The 21,342-nt window shown below is 36.5% G+C and overlaps 2 protein-coding genes across 8 annotated transcripts in view; one reads left to right on the top strand and one right to left on the bottom strand.

Annotated features, from left to right (window-relative positions):
• ARSK (arylsulfatase family member K) overlaps positions 1-4,352 on the bottom strand; it is a 47,168-nt gene extending 42,816 nt beyond the window's left edge. The window contains exon 1 of one of the 3 annotated variants that reach the window (XM_036279371.1): positions 4,131-4,352. In XM_036279371.1, the coding sequence (XP_036135264.1) occupies positions 4,131-4,256 (126 nt within the window). In that variant the 5' untranslated portion in view covers positions 4,257-4,352. The remainder of the gene's footprint in view (positions 1-4,130) is intronic. The other 2 variants (XM_036279370.1, XM_036279369.1) reach the window with 2 other exon arrangements.
• Positions 4,353-4,535: 183 nt separating this feature from the next.
• TTC37 (tetratricopeptide repeat domain 37) overlaps positions 4,536-21,342 on the top strand; it is an 81,415-nt gene continuing 64,608 nt past the window's right edge. For 3 of the 5 annotated variants that reach the window (XR_004961662.1, XM_036279465.1, XM_036279463.1), the window contains exons 1-11: positions 4,543-4,627; positions 5,878-5,949; positions 6,873-6,969; positions 7,812-7,965; positions 9,953-10,043; positions 13,441-13,584; positions 14,835-14,926; positions 15,335-15,410; positions 16,225-16,365; positions 18,335-18,433; positions 18,542-18,650. Coding sequence is in view for 4 of the 5 variants with exons in the window: in XM_036279465.1 (XP_036135358.1) it covers positions 9,954-10,043; positions 13,441-13,584; positions 14,835-14,926; positions 15,335-15,410; positions 16,225-16,365; positions 18,335-18,433; positions 18,542-18,650 (751 nt within the window). In the remaining variant the exon portion in view is untranslated. Of the gene's footprint in view, positions 4,628-5,877; positions 5,950-6,872; positions 6,970-7,811; positions 7,966-9,952; positions 10,044-13,440; positions 13,585-14,834; positions 14,927-15,334; positions 15,411-16,224; positions 16,366-18,334; positions 18,434-18,541; positions 18,651-21,342 lie in introns of all 5 variants that reach the window. The other 2 variants (XM_036279461.1, XM_036279462.1) reach the window with 2 other exon arrangements.

Raw genomic sequence — 21,342 nt, 5'->3', positions numbered from 1 at the left:
TTCCCTTCATCCTACCAAGAAAGAAGTCTAACGGTGCCCTCAGCAGGGATAGGATTAAAGCCTTTGCCCACAGTTTCTGTCCCAATATTTACACAGCCCAATCCAGCATCAGGCTAGTTTAGTTTGTGTTTCTAGCTGCAGTCCATTAGTCCATTGTGTGTGGGGTCTGCAGAGCCACATGGCTATGGAGGGGCTACAGGTGAATGCAAGGGAGCAGGAACAAAACCAAAGGAACCAGAGAACCAAGAACCAAGAGAGGGAGAATTACTTTGTTTTGGGATTATGTATTCCCAAATTTTGGCAGGCTTGCATTGCTTCTACACCCCTTAGCCAGTTGATGGTTCCCCAGGCTAGACTGACAGGCAAGTACCTTCCCTACGTCACCCTAACTTCACTGTGCGTGCAACCATTTCCCACTTTGTCTGGTCCTTTCCCCCAGTGGTTGGCAGGGAATGGACCGGCAGTCCCCTGAGAAGTGTGAAGTTGCAGCTTCCGGGTGAAGCTGCCCAGATGGCTATGTTTATAATGTCTGGCCTCCCTTTTGCTCCTTTCCTAGTATTTATTTTAAAATATGTTTTTTTGGAATTTTTAAGAGAGAGAGGAAGGGAGAGTGAGATGGAAATATCGATCAGCTGCCTCCTGCATATCCCCTATTGGGGATTGAGCCAACAACCGGGGCATGTGTCCTGGCCAGGAATTAAACCAGGACATCTAAATCCATGGGAAGACGCCCAATGGACTTGGACGGGCTCTCCTTTCCTGTTACTAATAACTAGCTAATTACAATGGCATCAACTTCATTCATTAAATATTTATTGAGTGCCTTAAATATCTTAGTCAGTAATCGTGACATAGACCACCTCTCACATTCCATGTTAGAAACTTCTCCAAATGAGGTGGTTATTCCCTCCTCTGTTTCCATCCCTGCCACTCTGCATTTTAAAGACTCCAGCTTTTTCTTTCTGCTTTCAAGAGATGAAGTCCTGTACCAGTCAGAAATTAATCCAGAAATTGCTAACATGGATTTTAATCTCATACATGAGTTACTGATATGCTGCAGTAGCCACTTGTAGTAGTAGTTACACCAGTTTGAACAGAGCCTGCAGGATTTGTGATTTGGATTTCTCCTTCTAGAATCATGACTTGGTACTCAGTTCTTCATCATCCTGGGCCAGGGAAAACCAGTGAAGTTTAGATTTCAAGGCATCATTCTAATGATAGAATGTAACAGTAACTTGAACTGTCTGACCTGTTATCAAAGCAAGACTGTTTATATAGTGTTATTCGAAGATGAGTCCATCAGATTGAATGAGATTCTCACTAGATTCTGTGGTATTCCTGTCCTGTCTTCCACTCCTGAAACCTCACCAAAATGAAAATGAATGAAGGTAGGGGTGGGAGGACAGAGAGAGAGAAAGAAACAGAGAGAGAGAGAGAGAGAGAGAGAGAGAGAGAGAGAGAAAGAGAAATGCTTATGTCCTTGAAGACCTGGGCAGGTTCTTATTTTATTTTTTTTTAAACAAGTTTATGAAGATATAATTCACATACCATACAATTAACCTATTTAATGTGTACAAGTCAATGGTTTTTAGTATATTCTAAGAGTTATACAACAACCACCACAGTCAATTTTAGGACATCCACCATTCCAAAAAGAAACCCTGCACTCCTTAACCTTCACTCTTCTATCCTCCTAAACCCTAGGCAATTGCTAATCTTTTGTCTCTACTTTGTGTCTCTACAGATTTGCTTTCTCTGGACTTTTCTTGTAAACGGAATCATACAATATGTGATCCTTTGTGACTAGCTTCTTTCACTTAGCTTAATGACTCAGGTTCATCACATCGCAGCATGTGTCAGTACCACATTTACTTTTTTATTGTTGAATAATATTACTGGATATTTGGGTTGTTTCCACTACTTGGCAGTATTATATATAGTTTCACGTACAAGTTTTTATATGGACATATGTTTCCATTTCTTTTGGATATACACCTAGAAGTAGAATTGCTGGGTCATATGATAATTCATGTTTAACCATTTCAGGAATTGCTCAACTGTTTTGCAAAGTGGCTGCACCACTGTACATTCCTACCAGTAGTGATGAGGGTTCCAGTTCCCCTGTATCTTTGACAACTAATTATAGTGTCTTTTTTACTGTAGCTGTTCTGTGTGTGAATTGGTGTCTCATTGTGGTTTTCATTCACATTTCCTTAAGGATTGACAGTGTTGAATATCTTATCATGTGCTTATTGGCCATTTGTATATCTTCTTTGGAGAAATGTCTATTCAGATCTTTTGCCTTTTATTTCATTTTCTTGTCTAATTCCCCGGCTAGAACCTCCAGTAGGATGTTGAAAAGACAATGAGAACAGATTTCCTTGTCTTGTTCCTGATCTTTGGGAGAAAACATTCATTTTTCTACAGTTGTGTATAATATTAGCTGTGGCTTTTTTGCAGATACCCTTTATCAGATTGAGGAAATTCTCTTCTATTTCCAATTGGCTGAATGCTTTTATCATGAAGCATTATTGAATTTTGTAATATGCTCTTTCTGTATCTATTGAGATGATCATGTCATTTTTTGCCCTTAATTTGATTAAAATGATGTATTACATTAAATGATTTTCAGATATTAAACCCACCTTACATTTTAGGGATAAATCCCACTTAGTCATATATTGCTGAATTGATTTTCTAGTATTTTGTTCAGGATCTTTGCTTTTATATTCATAAGATATATTAGTCTGTATACAATATTATGTATTTCTATACACAAATATATAAAAAGCTACGTATTCATACTATACTAAAAAAAATAACAAACCAAATATTTCAGTTATCTTTGGAAGTTTTTAGGATTTGTGATGCACCATCCATATTCCCTTTTAGAAATGAAAAATTGCCCCTGCTGAAGAGAGTTGTCTTGCCCATGATCATGCCCCATTCTGGGAGCAGCCCATAACTAATGGCCATCCAACATGAGGGTACACAGGCCTGGCACCTCATCAGTTCTGAAGCATCATATTAGTTTGAGAACTACCCATACGGTCAGCTGAGGCCTCCATTGATAACAGCAACAAAACTCAACTTCTCTCTCTGCACAATTCTGCTTTCTTCCTTTCCCTTTGCTCTCAAGAGCACTCCCTGATAAACTCTTTCATGTTATCCTCCAGTACTGCCTGTTCTGTAGGTTTAGATCATTGAAAAAATTATTTTAAGTAATAGTCTCAACAAATCATTCAGGCATATCCAGATTATGTACCTTGAATCATCATGGCTTAATTTATGAGCAAGGCAATACCACATAGTGATTTAAAGCACTCTGGTGCCAGACATGCTTAACACCAACTGTCTGTGTGACCACACTAACTCCCAGGGATAATGAACTAATGTTATGATTTGTAACCAAACATTTGTCCAAGCATTAGTTTTAAAATTATGGGTAATACTAAAAGTATCAGGTACTATTGATAGTAGTAGTCTTTTGGTTGATGTCTAGGGGAAAGTTCCAAGAGCTGTTCAAGTTTAGGATTCAACAACAAAACGCATACACTCAAGTTCCCTGGAATATAAGGAAGTGGGTCAAATTATGTAAACTAATGCAGTTAAATCGGCACTAACTGGACTATCAGATACCTGGGTAATAAAAATAACGTTAACATTTTTCACTTCTCACCCAAACACAAATTCCGGCAAACTTCAGGTGAACTGGAAAATGACCGCTAGAAAACGAACAAGCTTTTATGGAGATGCAGAATGTTAGTTTCCCCCACTATTAAATCAAACGGGATATAGAATGACCGTTCCTTAATAGTGGAAAAAATAATTTAGTGGATCGAGGCTAGCAATAAAATAAAAATATTTGCAAAGAAGCTATCAGATCGCACTTTATTTACGAAAGTACTGTTTTATATGTATTATATGCATAACTATGTGGTATACGTGTGTATATGGGGCTTCAAGATAAATACACTTTTTACTTTGCAACGGGTTTAAACAATTTCGCAAGTTTCAGATTCCGTTCCCTAACGCCTACGGCACAAGAAAGGCTGTGGGCGGGTAGCGGATCTGGACCGGGGGCCCGCCCACCTACCCCGCCGCCGCCGCCGCCTCCTCTCGGTACTTACAAAGGAGTCGCTCGCAACCAGCACCACGTTAGGCATCTGAGCTGCTCCGGGCCTCTTCCCACTAGTGCCGGGAGCTGGCGCTGCCAGCGCGGAGGCCGCGACCACAGACACGCACAGCAGCAGCATCGCAGGGAGCAGCCGAGAGCCCGCCTGGAGGCGCTGGACATGCCTCCTCCCCGCGATCTGAGATGGGGGGGTTCGCGGAGATCGCCGCTTGCGTCCTCCCAGCGCTTCATCCACAGAACTACAACTCCCATCAGGGCGGGTGGGGTGGTGGGGGGGGGGGGGAGGAGTACCTGCGCAGCGTCAGACTGCCCTGCCTTAACCCACGTTAAGGCCTTTTAATCAAATACCGAGCAAACTGAGGGCCAGTCACTCCCAGTCACGTGAGCAATGCCTGGGAAATGCGCATGCGCTCCGACTTTCGCCTTGGTTGCAGGAAAGCACCTGTCCCAGGTGGGTTCGGGTCGCCGTCGCTTTTGCAGTGGTTGGAACTGGTAGGTGGTTGAAATATTTGGAATGAAAACCTAGGAAGAGAAAGGGTCAGGGGCTGTGGGTGCTCGTTTTCACTGTACAAGCGTGGCTGAGTAGTAGGCGGGACCGTGAGCTGGGCGGTGGTGAGGTGGCGGTGCGTCTGTCACTTAAGTTGGACCGGTGGTTCTCTGTGAGGCCTCTGGCTGGACTGCCACAGGTGCGATATGGACACCGTGGGGCCTCTCGAATACATCCGCCTCATCTTATGCCCGCTTTGCCGATTCAGTTAGACTTGATTGTACTCGCGTGGGGTGTGGAGCGGGGCCTGGTAAATACAGTTTCAGGTTCTAGGCAGAGAAAAGCTTAGGTGCATCTTGCCTTCGGAGTGCAAAGAAGGGAAACGAACAGTCTCTCAGAGACAGAAATGTTGGTCTATGTGACGTATTCGATTATTGGACGTAGGTTCAAAACCCATTGTTTTGCTGCAGAAGAATCACTGGTCCTTGAGCGTTGAACGCCTTTTAGTCCAGTTAACTCACTCTGTTTCTTGTTCAGCTCCACCTACTTCATCCAAATTTTGTTCATTTCCAAGTTCTCAAGTAGCATTTTTTTTAACTTTATTCAGTTTTTCAAAACCCCACCCCATTCTCTCCATGAAATATTCTAGATTAATTTTGTTTGACAGTTTATTCCAGGGATGCCATAGAGTTTGTAGTCATGTAGAGTGTTATCAATATTTTAGATGGCTATTTAGATGGATTTTTAATCTTAAAAACTTTCTCTATTTTCATTACATTACATATTAATCTAGTTGCTTGATCTGGGCAACATTTTAAATATTATAATTCTTTACATGGCTTAGGACAAGGTTCACCTTAGTGTAGTTAGGCTTCAAATTTGGTATAAATAAATGCCCTTAATTGTCCTAGATTCAAAACAAAGTAGTGTAGAAATAGGCACTATTCTCTTTTGGCTCAGTTTTTTATATTGAAGTTAGTGTATTTTGTGTTCATGGAGTATTTTTTCAGAACAGATTGTTTATGGAAATTCCTTTTATCTCCCGAGGCTGTGGGAACACGGTTTAGACTAATTTTGAAATTTGGAGATTAAAATTAGTATCTCTTTGGGAAGAAAAGAGATGAAAAATTGGACATAATTATTTCTTATGTTTTAAGTTATTTATGAAAATTGATCTTGAATCCGATGTATTAAAAAGTTCAGTAGGTTTTGGGTTATGTATGTGATCCTTTTTTCTTGTATTTTACTAATTTAGATGGATAACGGTTAAGGAACAATCTGAAATTCAGTTCAAGAAGAAGATAGAATTAGTGATAATAGGTAAAAGGTAAGTGGCTAGAATGCTCAATAATAAGTGATTGGAGTCTACTTTTACTTAATGATTGTTTTTACCAATTCCTTTCAAAAGAAAGGTCATCATAAAATACTTTTAGACTTTTCTTATTAGATTTAAAGGTATCATTTTTTGCTTTTCTGTAATTAACTTTCATTGTCACTGTTATTTATAGTTATTGTTATTATTTTTGCTTTGTGGAATCTTTGTATCTGCACAACTGAATATAGCTTAATGTTCCATAGCTTTAGGTGAGGTATGTAGGATATATTATCCCATCTACCTGTATTAGTTTTGATGTATATCATTATCTATTTGGCATGGTTGTCACTTTCTTTTTAAAAATGCAGTTGTTACTGCTTTTTATGCTTGGTATGTTGAGTTAAAATCTTTTAGGTTGGTAGTAGAAAACTTTTATTGAGTGAAAATGTGCAGAATGAATGCTCTTATTTTAAAAACTCAGTTGAGATTTTTGGAGAAAAAAGTAGGAGAGGTATAAGGGGAAAGTGTACGGGGTTGAGGAAGAAGATCAGACACTTGTAAGAGAGCTAGATTTTTCTTTAAAGTGTTGGGAATGCTCAGAATAGAGGTAAATATCCCAAATTAGAGGAGTATGGGGTTACCTGGAATCATTTTGGATAGTAGGTTTGTACTCTGAAAGGAAGTGAGTTTGATGGTGCCTAGGAGGTGGTTAGTGCTCAGTAGTACTTTGTTTGAAAAAATGAGTGAATGAGCCTCTCCCTTCTCCACCTCACCTCCCCAAAAGAGAAAGATGTTTTCAGGGCTAGACAGTGGCAGAATTTATTTATTTTTTTGTCTTTTTAAAAATTACTTAAACCTCTGAAACATACATATGTACATGATCTCTATATATCTCTATATATGTGATATTTATAAGATGTATTTGCTTATTTTAGGTGAAGAGAGGGCCTCAGTGCTAGCATATTATGCTAAATGCCAAATCAATGAAGAAGGAATAGGAAGAGAAGAATAGAGGATTCCGCTGAAGCAAGAGTAATTATAATTACATGAGTCATTGTAGCTATGTATGGAGACATATAGGGATATGAAAGGGTATTGAATGTTAGAATTGGTTACCAAGAGAAGAATGGAGTTTGTCTCTAGTGGTCTTGAAAAATAACCTATTTAGAAGCATTTAACATCTCTGTGTTTGCTGCTATGTTTAAGTCTAAACTTGTCTGTCTCACTTTGAAGATCTCTGTAATCTGGTGCTCTACTTTACCTACCCAGCCTAATTTTCTTCTATTTTTCATCAAGTCCCTTCTGTTCCATTCAGTCTGGTTTTCTCACTGTTTCCTACACATGCCACATTCATTTCTATCTCTCTAACTTTACTAATACAGTTGCCTCTGACTGGACTAATTTTCCTTCTTCTCTCCATTCTTAAATCCTGTCTTTTCTGTCTGGTAGCTTTTAATTACTTCACACCACACTTTTCTTCTCTGAATTCCTATTGCACTTATACTCATTATCCTAGTTTAGCATTTGATCCACTAATGACTCATATGCTTTAGGTCTCTCTCTTGATTTAGAGTATTGTTAAGAACAGGGGCCTTCTTTTCTATTTCTTTTATGTCATATGCTATATTTAGCTTGGGAGTGTTGGTGCTGGTTGGTTCTATCTTGTTTGATGTGCCTCCATTTATATGTTAGGTAATAGAAAAGATGGTGATCTTTGTCATTCTTCTGTTTGTTTTTGCTTGGCCTTATCTTGAAACTGTTTTTATTCTTTTTTAACTTGGACTCTCTTGATTTTTTTTTCCCCCTTGTATGTTTTTTTATCCCTTTCTTCTGGTCTAGGATAGTTATCATCATTGATGTTCTCTTTTTTTTAGTCTGCAGGTTTATCCACCAAAGACAACTTTGGCATGAAAAAACATAATGTGAAATCAACATTGAAATTTGCCTGCTCCAAACAAGATTTATAAACTATAGGAAAAAAATCCCTCTGAAGTTTGCAGATATACATTTATACCCTGATAATTTCAGGTAAGAGGGCAGTTTCTTAAATAAGAGCATGTGAAATATGTTGCTTTACTTATGGAATTATTGTAACTAGGCAAAAAGTCATTTTTATCCTAATGAAAGGAATCTGGTTTTAGCTGCAGATAAATTGATTTTATGATATCTTAATTTTTATATTAGTTTTAATCTAACATTCTTTAAGTAAAAAAGGATTTTTTAGAATCTAACTTTTTTGACCTTGTATTTCTGCCTCAGCCTCATTTGGATATAAAGGACTGTTGGTGTACCATGGCAGCATACCACCTTCTTAGTTCATCTTGCTGCCTTGAACATCTGCAGTCTATAATGACTTCATATTTATGCAACTTTGTTTTACCTTCCTGATGATATTAGAGTTCTGTGGGGCTGGTAAAAAATACAAATGTTTCTTTCTTTTTTTTTTTAACATTAAGTTGTGATTGAATTTGACTTGTTGACTGGTAAACAAGAATAAGTTGTGAGGTCTTAATATATGTTAGTTTACTTAAAATTAAATAACACATTTAATATTAAATGAAGAATTACTTTGTCTATGAATTGATTAATCTTTTTATGGCTGAAGTTAGTGTACAATCCTCTTGCATCTTCATCACCTTCATTTATGTGTAAACATTGCATTTATTTCTTTTCAAAGATTACTATATTACAAAGAATACTAAATTACTATAGTCCTACAGTAACCCTTACTATGACTATGAAGAAAGGTGATATCCTGATTTATATATTAAAGAAACTAACTTGTCCTGGCCGGTTTGGCTCAGCGGTTAGAGTGTCGGTCTGCGGACCGGAGAGTCTTGGGTTCAGTTCTCTCTGGGGGCATGTGCCTTGGTTACAGTTTGTCCCTGCCTGGTTGGGGCCCTGTGGGTGGTGACCAGTCGATGTGTCTCTCTCACACTGGTGATGTTTCTCTATTTCTGTCTAACTCCTCTCCCTCCTGTTATCTGATGATAAATGCAAAAAAAAAAAAGAAAAGAAAAAAAGAAACTAACTTAAAAACAGAGTGCTCTCAAACTCTTATATCATAGTTACTGAAATTTTTGTGTGTTGCTGTTCATACTCTGTGACTTGGGTTTATTCTACTAAATCTTGCTTAGAGTAGAATTGGATTGAAATTGGTATGTGTTTTGGGTTCTGGATCATAGGATCATCTGTGTTTTAGTCTACTATATAGAGCGTGAGTATGATTCAAATACAACTCAGTTTCAAGAAATATTTATTAATGTATACAAATTGTCAGATAGTAGGTGCTAACTATACAGCAGCAGGGAAAAAAAGCAAGAATAACAACAGATGAGAATTCCTGACTACATGGAAATTACTTTCTGATGGGGTTGGGAAATAGATAATAAATAAGATAAATAAGTAATATATATAGTGTACAAAATATAAGTGTGTAAGATGGTGATAAGTGCTTTGAAGAAAAATAAATGCAGTGTTAGAGAAGGGGGTTAAGGGAGTATTAGGTGGTTGAGAATGAAGTAAGGCAGTGTTGGTTTTTTTTTTTTTTTTTACATCTTTATCGAAAGATATTTTTCTGTTTATTTTCAGACAGAGTGGGAGGGAGAGAGAGAGAGAGAAACGTCAATGTAAGAGAGACACATTGATTGGTTGCCTCCCACATGACCCTGACCAGGGCTGGGGACCGAATTGCAACTGAAGTACAGTGCTCTTGACTGGAATCGAACCTATGACTCCTTGGTCCGTGGACTGACACTCTAACCACTGAGTCAAACCAGCCAGGGCGAGTGTTGACATTTTAAATAGGGTTGCTGGTAAATGTTTCAGTGAGGAAGTGACATTGAGTAAAAATCTGATGAGGTGAGACAATGAGCTATGTGTATATTAAGGAGGGAAAGAGTGTTCCTCGTAGAAGGAATCACATGTGCTTTGTTCAGATGGTTTAAGTTAGCTTGAACTGTCACAGTTAGACAGATTATCATTGTACACTCAGTCAGGCTTTTTATTTTGACAGAATGTCCAGCAAGGAAGTGAAGAATGCTCTAAAAAGTGCTAGAGATGCAATCAGAAACAAAGAATACAAAGAAGCTTTGAAACATTGTAAGGTAACTGATATTTTTTTCCACAATAAAAGTGGGTTACCTCTTTATAATATGTGAACCATTTACTGTTTAAATATAACAAAAGTGGTAAGGTTATTTAGTAGAACCGCTAGAATGGTTGTGCAAGGATAAGCTACTCTGTCACACTTACTTTTGTCTTTCTCTGTATTGTTAACTTACCAAAGCCCAGTTCTTAAAACCTGAATATCTCTTAGGTATCTTTTGACGTGTTTACCGTGGGACTTTACTGTATCTTGCAGCTTTCATTCTTTAATACTATGTTCACATTTTAATTCTATTTGGTTTGCGGATTCCGAAGTGTCTTTGTGTACTGATGGGAATGTTCCAGTCCAGAAGGAGAAAGTGAATGTGCAGGAGAGAGAGGGTAGCAGTAGGAGTGAAGTCCTTCGGAAGGTGAGAGAGGTTGGGATCTCGAGCTTAAGCAGAGGATCTTTGATACTTCTTTCATCTTAAAAGGAACGAAGGTAGATGCAGATCCACTCACTGTCAGGTTTGGAGATTAGGGGATGGGAAGATGAGAGTGATCCACTCTGATGGCTTCTGTTTTCTTAGTGAAGTATAAAGTGAGAGTGGAAGAGTTGGTAGGAGGTTTGAGTCAAAAGGGGTGTGAAATAAATATTGTCAATATTGTGATAAGTTGACACAGTGAGAGGTGATTACTAGAATTAGTGCAGTGACCACATTGTAAGGCTTAGAAATGTCAAATCACTATATTGTACACCTGAAACTAATATAACCAATATAAGATTAAATACCAATTATACTTAAATACAAAATAAATTTAGGAAAAAAAAGAGGTATGAAGTAGTTTTTATTCATAGTGGGAAAACAAACATACTAATAAGGATTGAAAGGATTACCAGGCCCTAGTGAATTGCATTGGAAGTCTCAATTTACTAACGTGAAATCTGTGGACTCAGCTGTGTAATTTCTCCCTTCATGTTCAGCGTCTCAGACTTGGAGACTTGGCATGATGGAATTCAACTATGGAGAGCGAGAAAGATGAGGGGAAAGAGGCAGAGTTGTTGAGGGTGTTTGCAAGGGAGTGATGACTGTGATGGGTCATGGAGTCTAAGATGGGAAAGGAGGGATGAGAATTGAGAAACGGGTGATAGAGAAAAAAGGCAGTGGGCTCAAAAGTTAGAATGTCAGAGAAAGGAATTGTGTTTCCATGGGAGAACAGGAGAGAGCATGCTGGAAATCCAGATTTTGGATGGCTTAGCAGTACTGAGGGTAAGTAGCTGAGAGGCTGTGTTAGTAGGTCATCAACATGAACATCAAAATGACTAAAGGAACTGAGGTGGAGAGGAAGAGGAAGGATACAAAATTTCTTTGATGGAAAGGGTAGTTCCTAGGAGGGTGTTAAATGGTAGCAAGGATCACATTTTTTGTAGTATAGCTGGATGGTTTGAGCTATACTCAAAGATACTGGGGTTTTTGAAGGAGGGAGAAATGTAGTTGACAGTGTGAGCAAGGAGAACCCTTTCCTTAATTCCTGGTCCTGTGATATGTGGGTTGTAAGGAAAGAAATCAGCTGCAGTATGTAAGATCAATAGGGGAATAGCCAAGTTTCAGTTGAGGGAGAACTTGGTACAGTTAAAAGAAAGTTGGGAAAAGTAAAGGGAACTTGGCCGGTCCAAATTGGCAGTATCTGAGGGTACAATGAAGAGTGTAAGAGATGGGAGGGAGGGAATTGGGTAGGATTGGGGTACATAACAATTTAGGGTGAGAGTCTTAAGGGGTAAAGGATGTCCAGCCCAGCAGGGATGGAGGCCATGACAGGACTAATCCTGATATAGAAGAAGGATGGGCAGTCCAGTCAAGCTGTAGGGAGCATTGGAGGAAGAGGGACTGTTTCCTTCAGCACTAGGGTTCTTTAATACACATGCGAGTTTTTCTGCTTTTACATACAGCAGCACCACACCTGTCTTCTTTCTGATTCAGTGTGAATTCTACTGAGTAGTTTACAATTTATACTGGAGAGACCCAACTAGAAAGCAGAGATAAGGAACTAGTCAGTGTGATTGCTTATGTGTAGTAATCTATAATGTTGATTGAGACCAAATAAAATTTTTTATAAAGAAATGTTGCATCTCTGTATTTGCTGTATCTTGTCTGCCCGTGTGCCTTTAGAATTTGGTATAAGCATCCTTTCAGGGAGCCTTCTCTGGCTTGTTAAATGAAGTTTGAAGTTAGGCACTTTTTTGTTTTTAAATATTATCGATTATATTCCCTATACTGTACTTTACATTCCTGTGACTATTTTTTATAACTGGTAATTTGTACTTCCTGATCCCTTTACCTTTTTCACTCTTTTATGTTCTCTCAGAATATCATACCTGCTTTCATCACATTGTTATTATTATTTCCTTGAAAGTCTGTTTCAGATTTTGAAAACCTGGTCATTAGGCAGATAGTAGGTACTTACTGTTTGCTGGTTAACTATAGCACTTGTCATTTGTTCAGCAGTTACACGCCAGTCATTGTTCTTGGTGTGGGGGACACAAGCATTAATAAGGCCCCAGTGTGCAGAGCTTAACTTTGGTAGTTACCTCGTTGTTGGTCTTCTGGGAGGCAGCATTGTTGGATAGAATGGAATTTGTGCTGTAGTTTGGTGACAGATTGCTAGAAGTTTTATGTGAACTTGTTCAACTTATGGAAATGTTCTTATTCTCTAGAATATGTAAAACCTTAAGAGCTGATTTTATTTTAACTACAAGTTTTATTTTCTTTTACTAGAACATCTTTTCTTTCTGTTTCAAACTGCTTTACCTTAACAAGTAGCTGTTATTTCAGAAAGTAAAAGCTTACATATAATTTTTGTTCTAGTTGGCAGGTATTGTTTAAGCATTCATCACCACTATTTATTGGAACATATTTCATACAGTCATACTGGGGTCAGTCTAGTTTCCTAGCCTATAATTTAAATGAAAATATCTGTCTAATATAAGGAAATGTTATCACAGTGAACGAAAATATGGGAGTTGGATAAAGTGAAACAATATGGAAAACAGTTTGGTGAGTTAACTAGTGGCACTGTGGTGTAGGGACAGGCAGAGTGGTTGGGTGGTAAGGACAGTCTTATTCTTTTTATACCCAGTATGCTCAAGGGACAAGAAGAGGCTTTTGATGAAGGCATCAGTATTACTTGGGCAGCTTTAAAAAAATAGACCTCATATTTTAGGCCCCTTAAAATGATTGATCCAGTAAACTTCTTCTCTTGCTGAGGAAACGGAAGACCAGAGGTTAAGTGGCATTTTTAAGATTGTCCAGTTAGTGGTAGATCCAGACTTTCTGATCTTCAGGTAGACTGTCTTTTGTTGTTTGTCCATTACTTCCAAAATTTAATTACCTGCTCTTTTAATTTTTTTTTACGCAGACAGTGTTAAAACAAGAGAAAAATAACTATAATGCCTGGGTTTTTATTGGTGTTGCTGCAGCTGAACTAGAACAACCTGATCAGGCCCAGGGTGCCTATAAGAAAGCTGCTGAACTAGAGCCAGACCAATTACTAGCTTGGCAGGTATGTAAAAGAGTTTTTCCTTATATTATAAGAAAGAGTTATTTTCCCATTTTTAAAATTACAGGTAACAGCTTTATTTTTTAAAACAATTTAAACCTTCACTTACCCTACATGAGAAAAATTTTTTATTTATTGGTCTTCTGAACCTGAAAGTTACTTTAAAAATGGTGGTACCAATGATGCTATTTTACTACTATTTAATAATCCAATAAATTATTTCCAAATGTGAGGAATGGAATTAAAACATCATTATCTATATCTCAAACTTAATTATATGTGCATATGAAAGACTTATCAAGAATATTCTTTATGTTTGCCTGAGATAAAATAAATATATTAATATGTCTTCTAAAAATAAAATGATATAGGAAACTTTCAATTCTCTATCTTTGAGTACAAGCTAAATTCTTTTTTCTTAATGGTCTTTTAAAAAATTTAATGGTCTCCAACTTTTTCATATTTAATAACTTTGAATAACATGAACCTGTTTGTCTCAGGTTACATGAACAAGAACATGAATGAAGGTATCTGGTCACATGCTTAGGGAGATGCTTGCTTTTATTATGTTCTAATTGGTTTAGGGGCAATGGGTCTCAACCTTCCTAATTCCACGACCTTTTAGTACAGTTCCTCATGTTGTATGTGGGCGTATCTGTATGTGGGCAGACCTGCCTGGAGACGGATAGAGGAGTGATGTCTTGGTTCCTAAACCCATTGGAAATATGTGTTTTCCGATGGTCTTAGGTCACCCCTGTGAAAGGGTTGTTCTATCCCCAAAGGGGTCACGACCCACAGGTTGAGAACCCTGGTTTAGGGTATCTGATATTTTTTGAAATAAAAAATGACGATTTTTACAGACTACTTGGCTTTTTTGTTTGTTTGTTTCACCATTTAAAAATAGTGTTATAGGGTAATGTCTTAGAGGTTAAGATTGTATAATAACAGTTAAAATATATTTTTTTGTTGTGAAACACTTCAAATATGTTTTCAAAAGAAAAGACAATGGTATGCGGCCTTCTATGTCTATCATCCAGCTTCTGTAAAAGTCCTCTTGCAGTCAATTTTTTCATCTAAACTTTCACCTACTCTCTCCTCCCCAAATTATTTGCAGGCAAGTCCTAGACATATTTCATTTACTAATGATAATTATTTTTATTATGAGTAATCTTTATAGATTGTCACTTTAACAAAATAAATGCAAGAACATTAGATATGTTTGAAAGAGTAATCTCTACTACTTCCTCTTTTAGGGGTTGGCAAGCCTATATGAGAAATGTAATCAGATAAATGCTAAGGATGACTTACCTGGTGTTTACCAAAAGCTCCTGGATCTTTATGAAAGGTAATGAATATATGGGGAAAGGCCAGTTTCTTTAAAAGCATGAGTTAGAAAAACTGATGAAAAATTATATACAAGTACTCCAGACATTTACTGGAATTCGGGAAACATTTTTCTTTCAGTTATAATAGAATCACTTGATTGTGATCAGAACTGAATCAAAATACTGATAATAAGAGGATCGACTAATTTGGAAACTTTGATATTATTTTCAGTCAGTGTAATGGAAGATAATGTTTCTTAAACCTTTTCTTTTTATGAGTCTTATTTTGTAAAAATTTACTGTATTATGAAAGCTGTAGTATGTACTAATTTAAAATATTACCTGACAATGTTATTGAGCTCTTTGAATGTAAATCTTCGATTGTTTTTATTAATCAGATTCAAAATCCTTTTTTTTTAAATTCTAAGTGTTGACAAACAGAAGTGGTGTGATGTCTGTAAGAAACTTGTGGATCTGTATTACCAAGAAAAGAAACACGTAGAGGTTAGTTAATGATTTACTGGAGTAGTATACTTCTGTTCATATAACCATTATTAATTAGGCCCTGGCTGGTTTGGCTCAGCGGTTAGAGCATCGGCCTGCGGTCCAGAGAGACCCGGGTTCAGTTCCCACTAAGGGCACATACCTCGGTTGCAGTTTGTCCCCGGCCCTGGTTGGTCGTGCGGGTGGCAGCCACTCGATGTGTGCCTTTCACATCGATGTTTGTCTTTCTCTTCCTCTCTCTCGCTCCCACTCTATCTGAACAAAAAATGGAAAAATGTCCTCGGGTGAGGATTAGGAAAAAAAAAAAAGAATAAAACCATTATTAGAAGAAAGCTTTCATTCAACTTAAGGGAAAATTTAAAAACTTCTTATGTAGTATGGTATTAAAAGAATGTAGAGGTATACTACAAATTACAGTGATTTGAAAACTAAATTAGAATTCAAATTTCAGGTATTATAACTTTCAAACCTTTTTAAAACTGCAGGAATAAATAAAATAAGTAAGAGCATTATCTGTAGAATATAGTGGCCTAATTTGTGGTGTCTCCATAGTGGATACTTTAAGTTATAAGGATTGGGACATGTCATTATTCCTGTATCTACTCTGATATCTCAGTCATATTTCTGATATAGGGACTAGGTAGATTTTACCCAGTCAACTTATTTTTCATGGAGTTCATAATAGGTGGAATTAATGTGCTTTTGCTATTTTTATGTACTAGCAGATACAAATATTTTTATTTGCAGATTTCATTTCTTTATTGACATTTTTACTATTTAGGATAAAAATAACCATTTAAAATTTCCTTGATAGGTGGCCCGAACATGGCACAGATTAATAAAGACACGGCAGGAAGCAGGTGCAGACAACCAAGAGCTTCATCAGTTATGGAGGAAATTGACTCAGTTGCTGGCTGAGAGTACTGAGGATCAGAATAATGAGACCCAGCAATTGGTATTGACCTGTTTATTCCCCTGAATTTAGGAAATGCAAGCATAATGATATATTTAGAATATAGAAAGGTACTATATGTTAGACTAGATATTTTATAAATGTTTAGTTTTAAATTTAGAGGCTTTTCCTGATAAAGTCAGAATTATTGGCCTACAGTCTCATACCAAGTCAAGATAGATTGGAATTGGTCTTCAGGATATCAGAATTTTACTCCTTTATATTCATAAGAATCCACAATAGTCCAGTTACTTTTTCTCTGTAAAAAGAAACTATGAAATTGGCTTTCACAAAACTGCTATAATTTCTAAAAAGTTGTACTTTAAAGGCATGTTTCCTTTATATTTATGAACTAGGAGTACTAAATCACTTTGAGATTTAACAGTTCAGCCAGAGAATTTTATTCAGAGTGTTTATATTTGCATTTTAGTACGAATTCATAGACATAGTCCTTTTTAATGTGCAGATTTTGAAGTAATTGAAAATAATTTTTTAAAAACTTTAAAAAACATGGGTTTTGAACCATAATTGGAAACTATCTCCAGTAGTCCTTTTTTAAAAAAATACTTGTAAGTTTAAAAATAAACTTAGAGTCTTATTATAGTATGTAGCCATGTATACATTTTAAATTGAATGGAAATTTTAAATGTAAGTAATGATAGGCTCTCTGTAGGATGGGAAGCTCATTTCTTTGTATGTTGTTCATTTGTTCGCTCATTAATTTGTTCCTTTATTCACAAAATGTTTATCAAGAGCCTACTATATGTCTGGCAGTATCCTAAGAGCTGGGTGTTAGAATGTGAGAATATGATTTGCATTTGTTTGTGTGTTAGTTTATCTGTGTGTAGATTCAGTTGTGGAAAAAATTGAACAGTGACAAAATTAGATGATTTACCAACTTTTTTTAAATGATATCTTCATATTATGACATCATTATTTTTCTAGAAATAGTATAGGTTACCAGAAAATCAAACACATACCAAAATAAGTAAAATGTTTTTGTGGACTATCTATACTACACATCTTCATGAAAGAGAACTAATTATATTTATCATCTTAAAATTGGCTTCTAACTGTTAGAAATACAATAAAAGGAATTTTGAGGGTGGTTATTTTCACCTTGAGTACTAATGATAAGTGTTTTATTTGTGTTCTGAAACAAATGTATCACCTATTTTCAATGTGGATTATTTTCGTTACCTTTTTTTAAAACCCTTGTGCTTGACTAAGTTAAACTGTTTTTTTAACATCATCAACTTTATCAGAGTAGTGAAATTTTACTTTTTCATATGTACTTTGTACCATATTTTATGAAGAAAAGTTGAGGTAGTGAACTGTATTATGAGTTTTCATTATAGAGTAATGGGAAATCTTTTGAAAAATATAGAACTTAACCAAATGAATGGTATCTTTTAAAGGGTTTGCCTTGGGTTCTAGTATTGCTTTCTGGCTCAAAATATATTTAGAAGTTCGTTTTCGGAATTTTCTTCAAGTTAATAATACTGTATAAGATTAATTATTTTATTATAGTTTAGTCATATTTTTGGTTTTCTTTTACCAAAAGTATAACTTAACTTCATAAAATATATTTTTAAGATTAGAAATTTTCTACCATTAAAGATGTTTGAAAGAACATGAAAATGATCTGAATAGTAGCAGTTACATTGGCATATAAGACTATACGTCTCTGGTTGACTAATTTGTAGGGAACAGCAAAATTATAAGAATGTTTTGTTAAATTAATGTTGCTAATTTATTTATTATTAGTTCAGTGCAGTCTTCTGGCCAGTGGAGTTAGGATGTATTCCAGAACTTATAAGTACATATTTTCCTCATTGAAATTATCAGGGCCATACCATAAAATCCATTTGCAGTTAGTTGAGAGTGTAGTTTGTATGAGTCTTATATGTTCAACTGTTTTACAGTTGTTATTTAAATAAGCTACAGATGATAGCTTTTTTGTTTGTTTCAGCTTTTAACTGCTTTTGAGAATGCACTGGATTTATCAGATAAGATTCCTAATGAAGATCATCAAGTACTCTATAAACATTTCATTCAGTGTTTATCCAAAGTAAGTTGATTTTTAAAATCTCTAATGTGAGTTTTCTATTCTAAATAGGAAAGTGTCCAGAAATTTATTTTACTGCTACTTATTTTATTTTACTTTTATATTTTCAAGTTTCCTCATGAGACTGCTAGGTTGAAGAAGGCCTGTGAAGGAATGATAAACATCTATCCCACTGTGCAATATCCATTAGAAGTGCTTTGTTTGCATTTAATTGAATCAGGTAATTTCTTCTTTATTATGTTGCATGTCCTAGAGGTGTATGAATGTGTGGGAGTGATGTTATTATCAATAAAAAATTGTTTTAGTACCGACCATGTGTAAGGTATTGTTTCAATATTTCTGGACATAAAATGAAGTCCAGCGTGGTCTTTGTGCACATGAAAAGGCTGATAAATATAGGAAAGTATAGTGATGCAGAAGAATTATGAGTTGTTGATCAGTGAAGTCTTTTTGAAGGTTGGGATTGAAGATCTTGTATTTCCCATAGAAATTAGATGAATGGGAGGAGGTGCAATGTACTCCAGATGGCATGAGCAGAGGTATGGAGCTAGGGGCGGTTTTTGGGAATAATAAAATAGTTTTATTTGCTATGGTGGAAGGAATAACTAAGATATATTTTGAGTTAAATGGGTTGGACTATATTACATATTGCTATGAATGTCACAGAGGATTTTATGGAGATTAGCATTCTCAGCGTTGATGTTACAATGTCACAAGGACATTATTGTAAATACTGTAATATTATACAGCAGTGAAGTTGGCAAATGATCTATTCTTTCAATGAAATGGAGCAGATTCAAGTTAGAGAGTATCTCAGTGTATACTTCAGGCTCTTGCTTCTTTGTGTACTTTCTTTGGGAGAATAAAGAAGTGATGACAGCCAGCTTGCTGGGAGTGGCCAAGACCTCTAGCAGTGGATGTATTGTGATCAAGGCTGGTGTTCAGCCAGTTTACGGGAGGAACCATATTGGGTTTCACAGCAGCCTCTGTTGTTTTTTTCAATATCTGTGCTGAATAAGTTGTTTTTAAATTTTATTGATTGATTTTTAGAGAGAGAGAGGGGAGAGAGAGAGAGAAAAAGAAACATCGATTTGTTGTTCCACTTATTTACGGATTCATTGGTTGATTCTTTAATCTTTTTTTTTTGGTACGTGTCCCTAGAGGGAACCGAACCCAGGACTCTCTGGTCTGCAGGCCAATGTTCCAACCGCTGAGCCAAACCAACCAGGGCCATTGGTTGATTCTTGAATGTGATCTGAACAAGGATCAAACCTGCAACTGTGGTGTATCAGGACAACACTCTAACCAACTGAGCTACCTGGCCAGGGCGTAGTTTGTTTTTTTTTTAAATATATACATATTTTGTTTTTTTGGTGTTTCTTTTTTTTGTTGTTAATCCTCACCCGAGGATATATGTATATATTTTCCCATTGATTTTAGGTAGAGTAGGAGGGAGGAAGGAAGGGGGAGAGAGAGAAATGTGAGAGAGACACATAGATTGGTTGTCTCTCACTGGACCCCATCTGGAGCTGGGGATCAAATCTGCAACCCAAGTACATGCCCTTGACTGGAAATGAACCCATGACCCTTTGGTCTGCAGGCTGATGCTGTAACAGCTGAGCCAAACCAGCCCAGGCTGTTTTTTAAATAATTTGAATATTACTTCTCTTCTTGCCTATATTCATCCCATGTAAACAAAGTTCAAAGAAATCAGTCACTGAAGTAAAAATAACAGTACCAGTACCAATATGGTAGTGATTGTAAATTATTGAAGAGTTTTACTAATCCATTTATTTTTTCCTCACTTTGTTAATTAATGGGTACATGGCAATGCTTTGTACATGAATGACCATTACATGTTTCATAACAGAGAAATGGTTGAAAACCACTGTAGGAGAAAACGGGGGGAAAATTGCTGTTAGAAAAGTATCACTTTATCTGTCTCAGCTCTCCCCACTTTACCTTCCCTTATAAATCCTACTGATATTTATATTCCCCTTGTGTGTGAATTAAAATTGAGAACTGCTACCTTCAGTCTTGGATTTTTTTGTCAATTTGGATTTTTTTTCTTACTTTCTCTGAGTCAAATTTAGACTTGTAAGAGCCCTTTTCATGAATATGAGAAAAGAAAACATTAGAGGTGTCATGTTGAGTCAATTTATGAAGTACAAAGTCTTCAACTAATATAGTGTGCAGGAGATATTATGTAGAAGATTGACTCGATTAAGTAGATAAGTGATACTGGGAATAAGATAGCAATTAAAAGTAACAATGAATGAGAAAATAGAAGAGATTTTTAGAGGTAAAGGGAGGGCAAAATCAATTTTAACTTTTAGGTCTGCTGAAAAGTTGGCCTAATGTGGAGTAATGATTTGTATGAAAGTTGAGTTGCTGAGCGATGTTAATGGGCCTTGGAAGGGAATTGCCCATCAGTGGTTTGCAGACGAGTGATCAGTACTAAGGCTAGACATATGGTTTGGAAGTCATTTGTATGTAGGTGTTTTGTTTCCAGTGGAAATTTATGCTCAGAGACTGTGTTTTTGTCAACAGTTTATTTAACACAGGTTTATTGTGGGAATTTCACAAGCCAGTAGCATACAGTATAATGTCTCTTAACAAGCCAATAAAGAAATGACATACTCCAAACCAATGATAAATTGATCACACTGTTGTTTAAGGTAAGGGAAGATGAAAAAAATAAAGTCCAAATTTAGTTGTGATGTACCTTTTCTACACATTTGGTTCTCTTCTCCAGGAAAGATGGCTTAACCAAAAGAGGTGTCTTCCAGCTGCCAGCACAAAAACCCCGAAAGTCCCTTGTTGCTAGAGCACATTGCTAGGAGACTACAGTGCTGGCGCTGGCTAGCAGGATGTTCTCTTTTCAGGGGCCCTGCACAGCTTTCAGCACTGCT

The sequence above is a fragment of the Molossus molossus genome, unplaced genomic scaffold (genome assembly GCF_014108415.1).
Source record: "Molossus molossus isolate mMolMol1 unplaced genomic scaffold, mMolMol1.p scaffold_m16_p_3, whole genome shotgun sequence".
Taxonomy (NCBI): Eukaryota; Metazoa; Chordata; class Mammalia; order Chiroptera; family Molossidae; genus Molossus; species Molossus molossus.
Note: the sequence above shows the minus strand (reverse complement) of the source record. Positions and strands in the feature narration are given on the sequence as shown.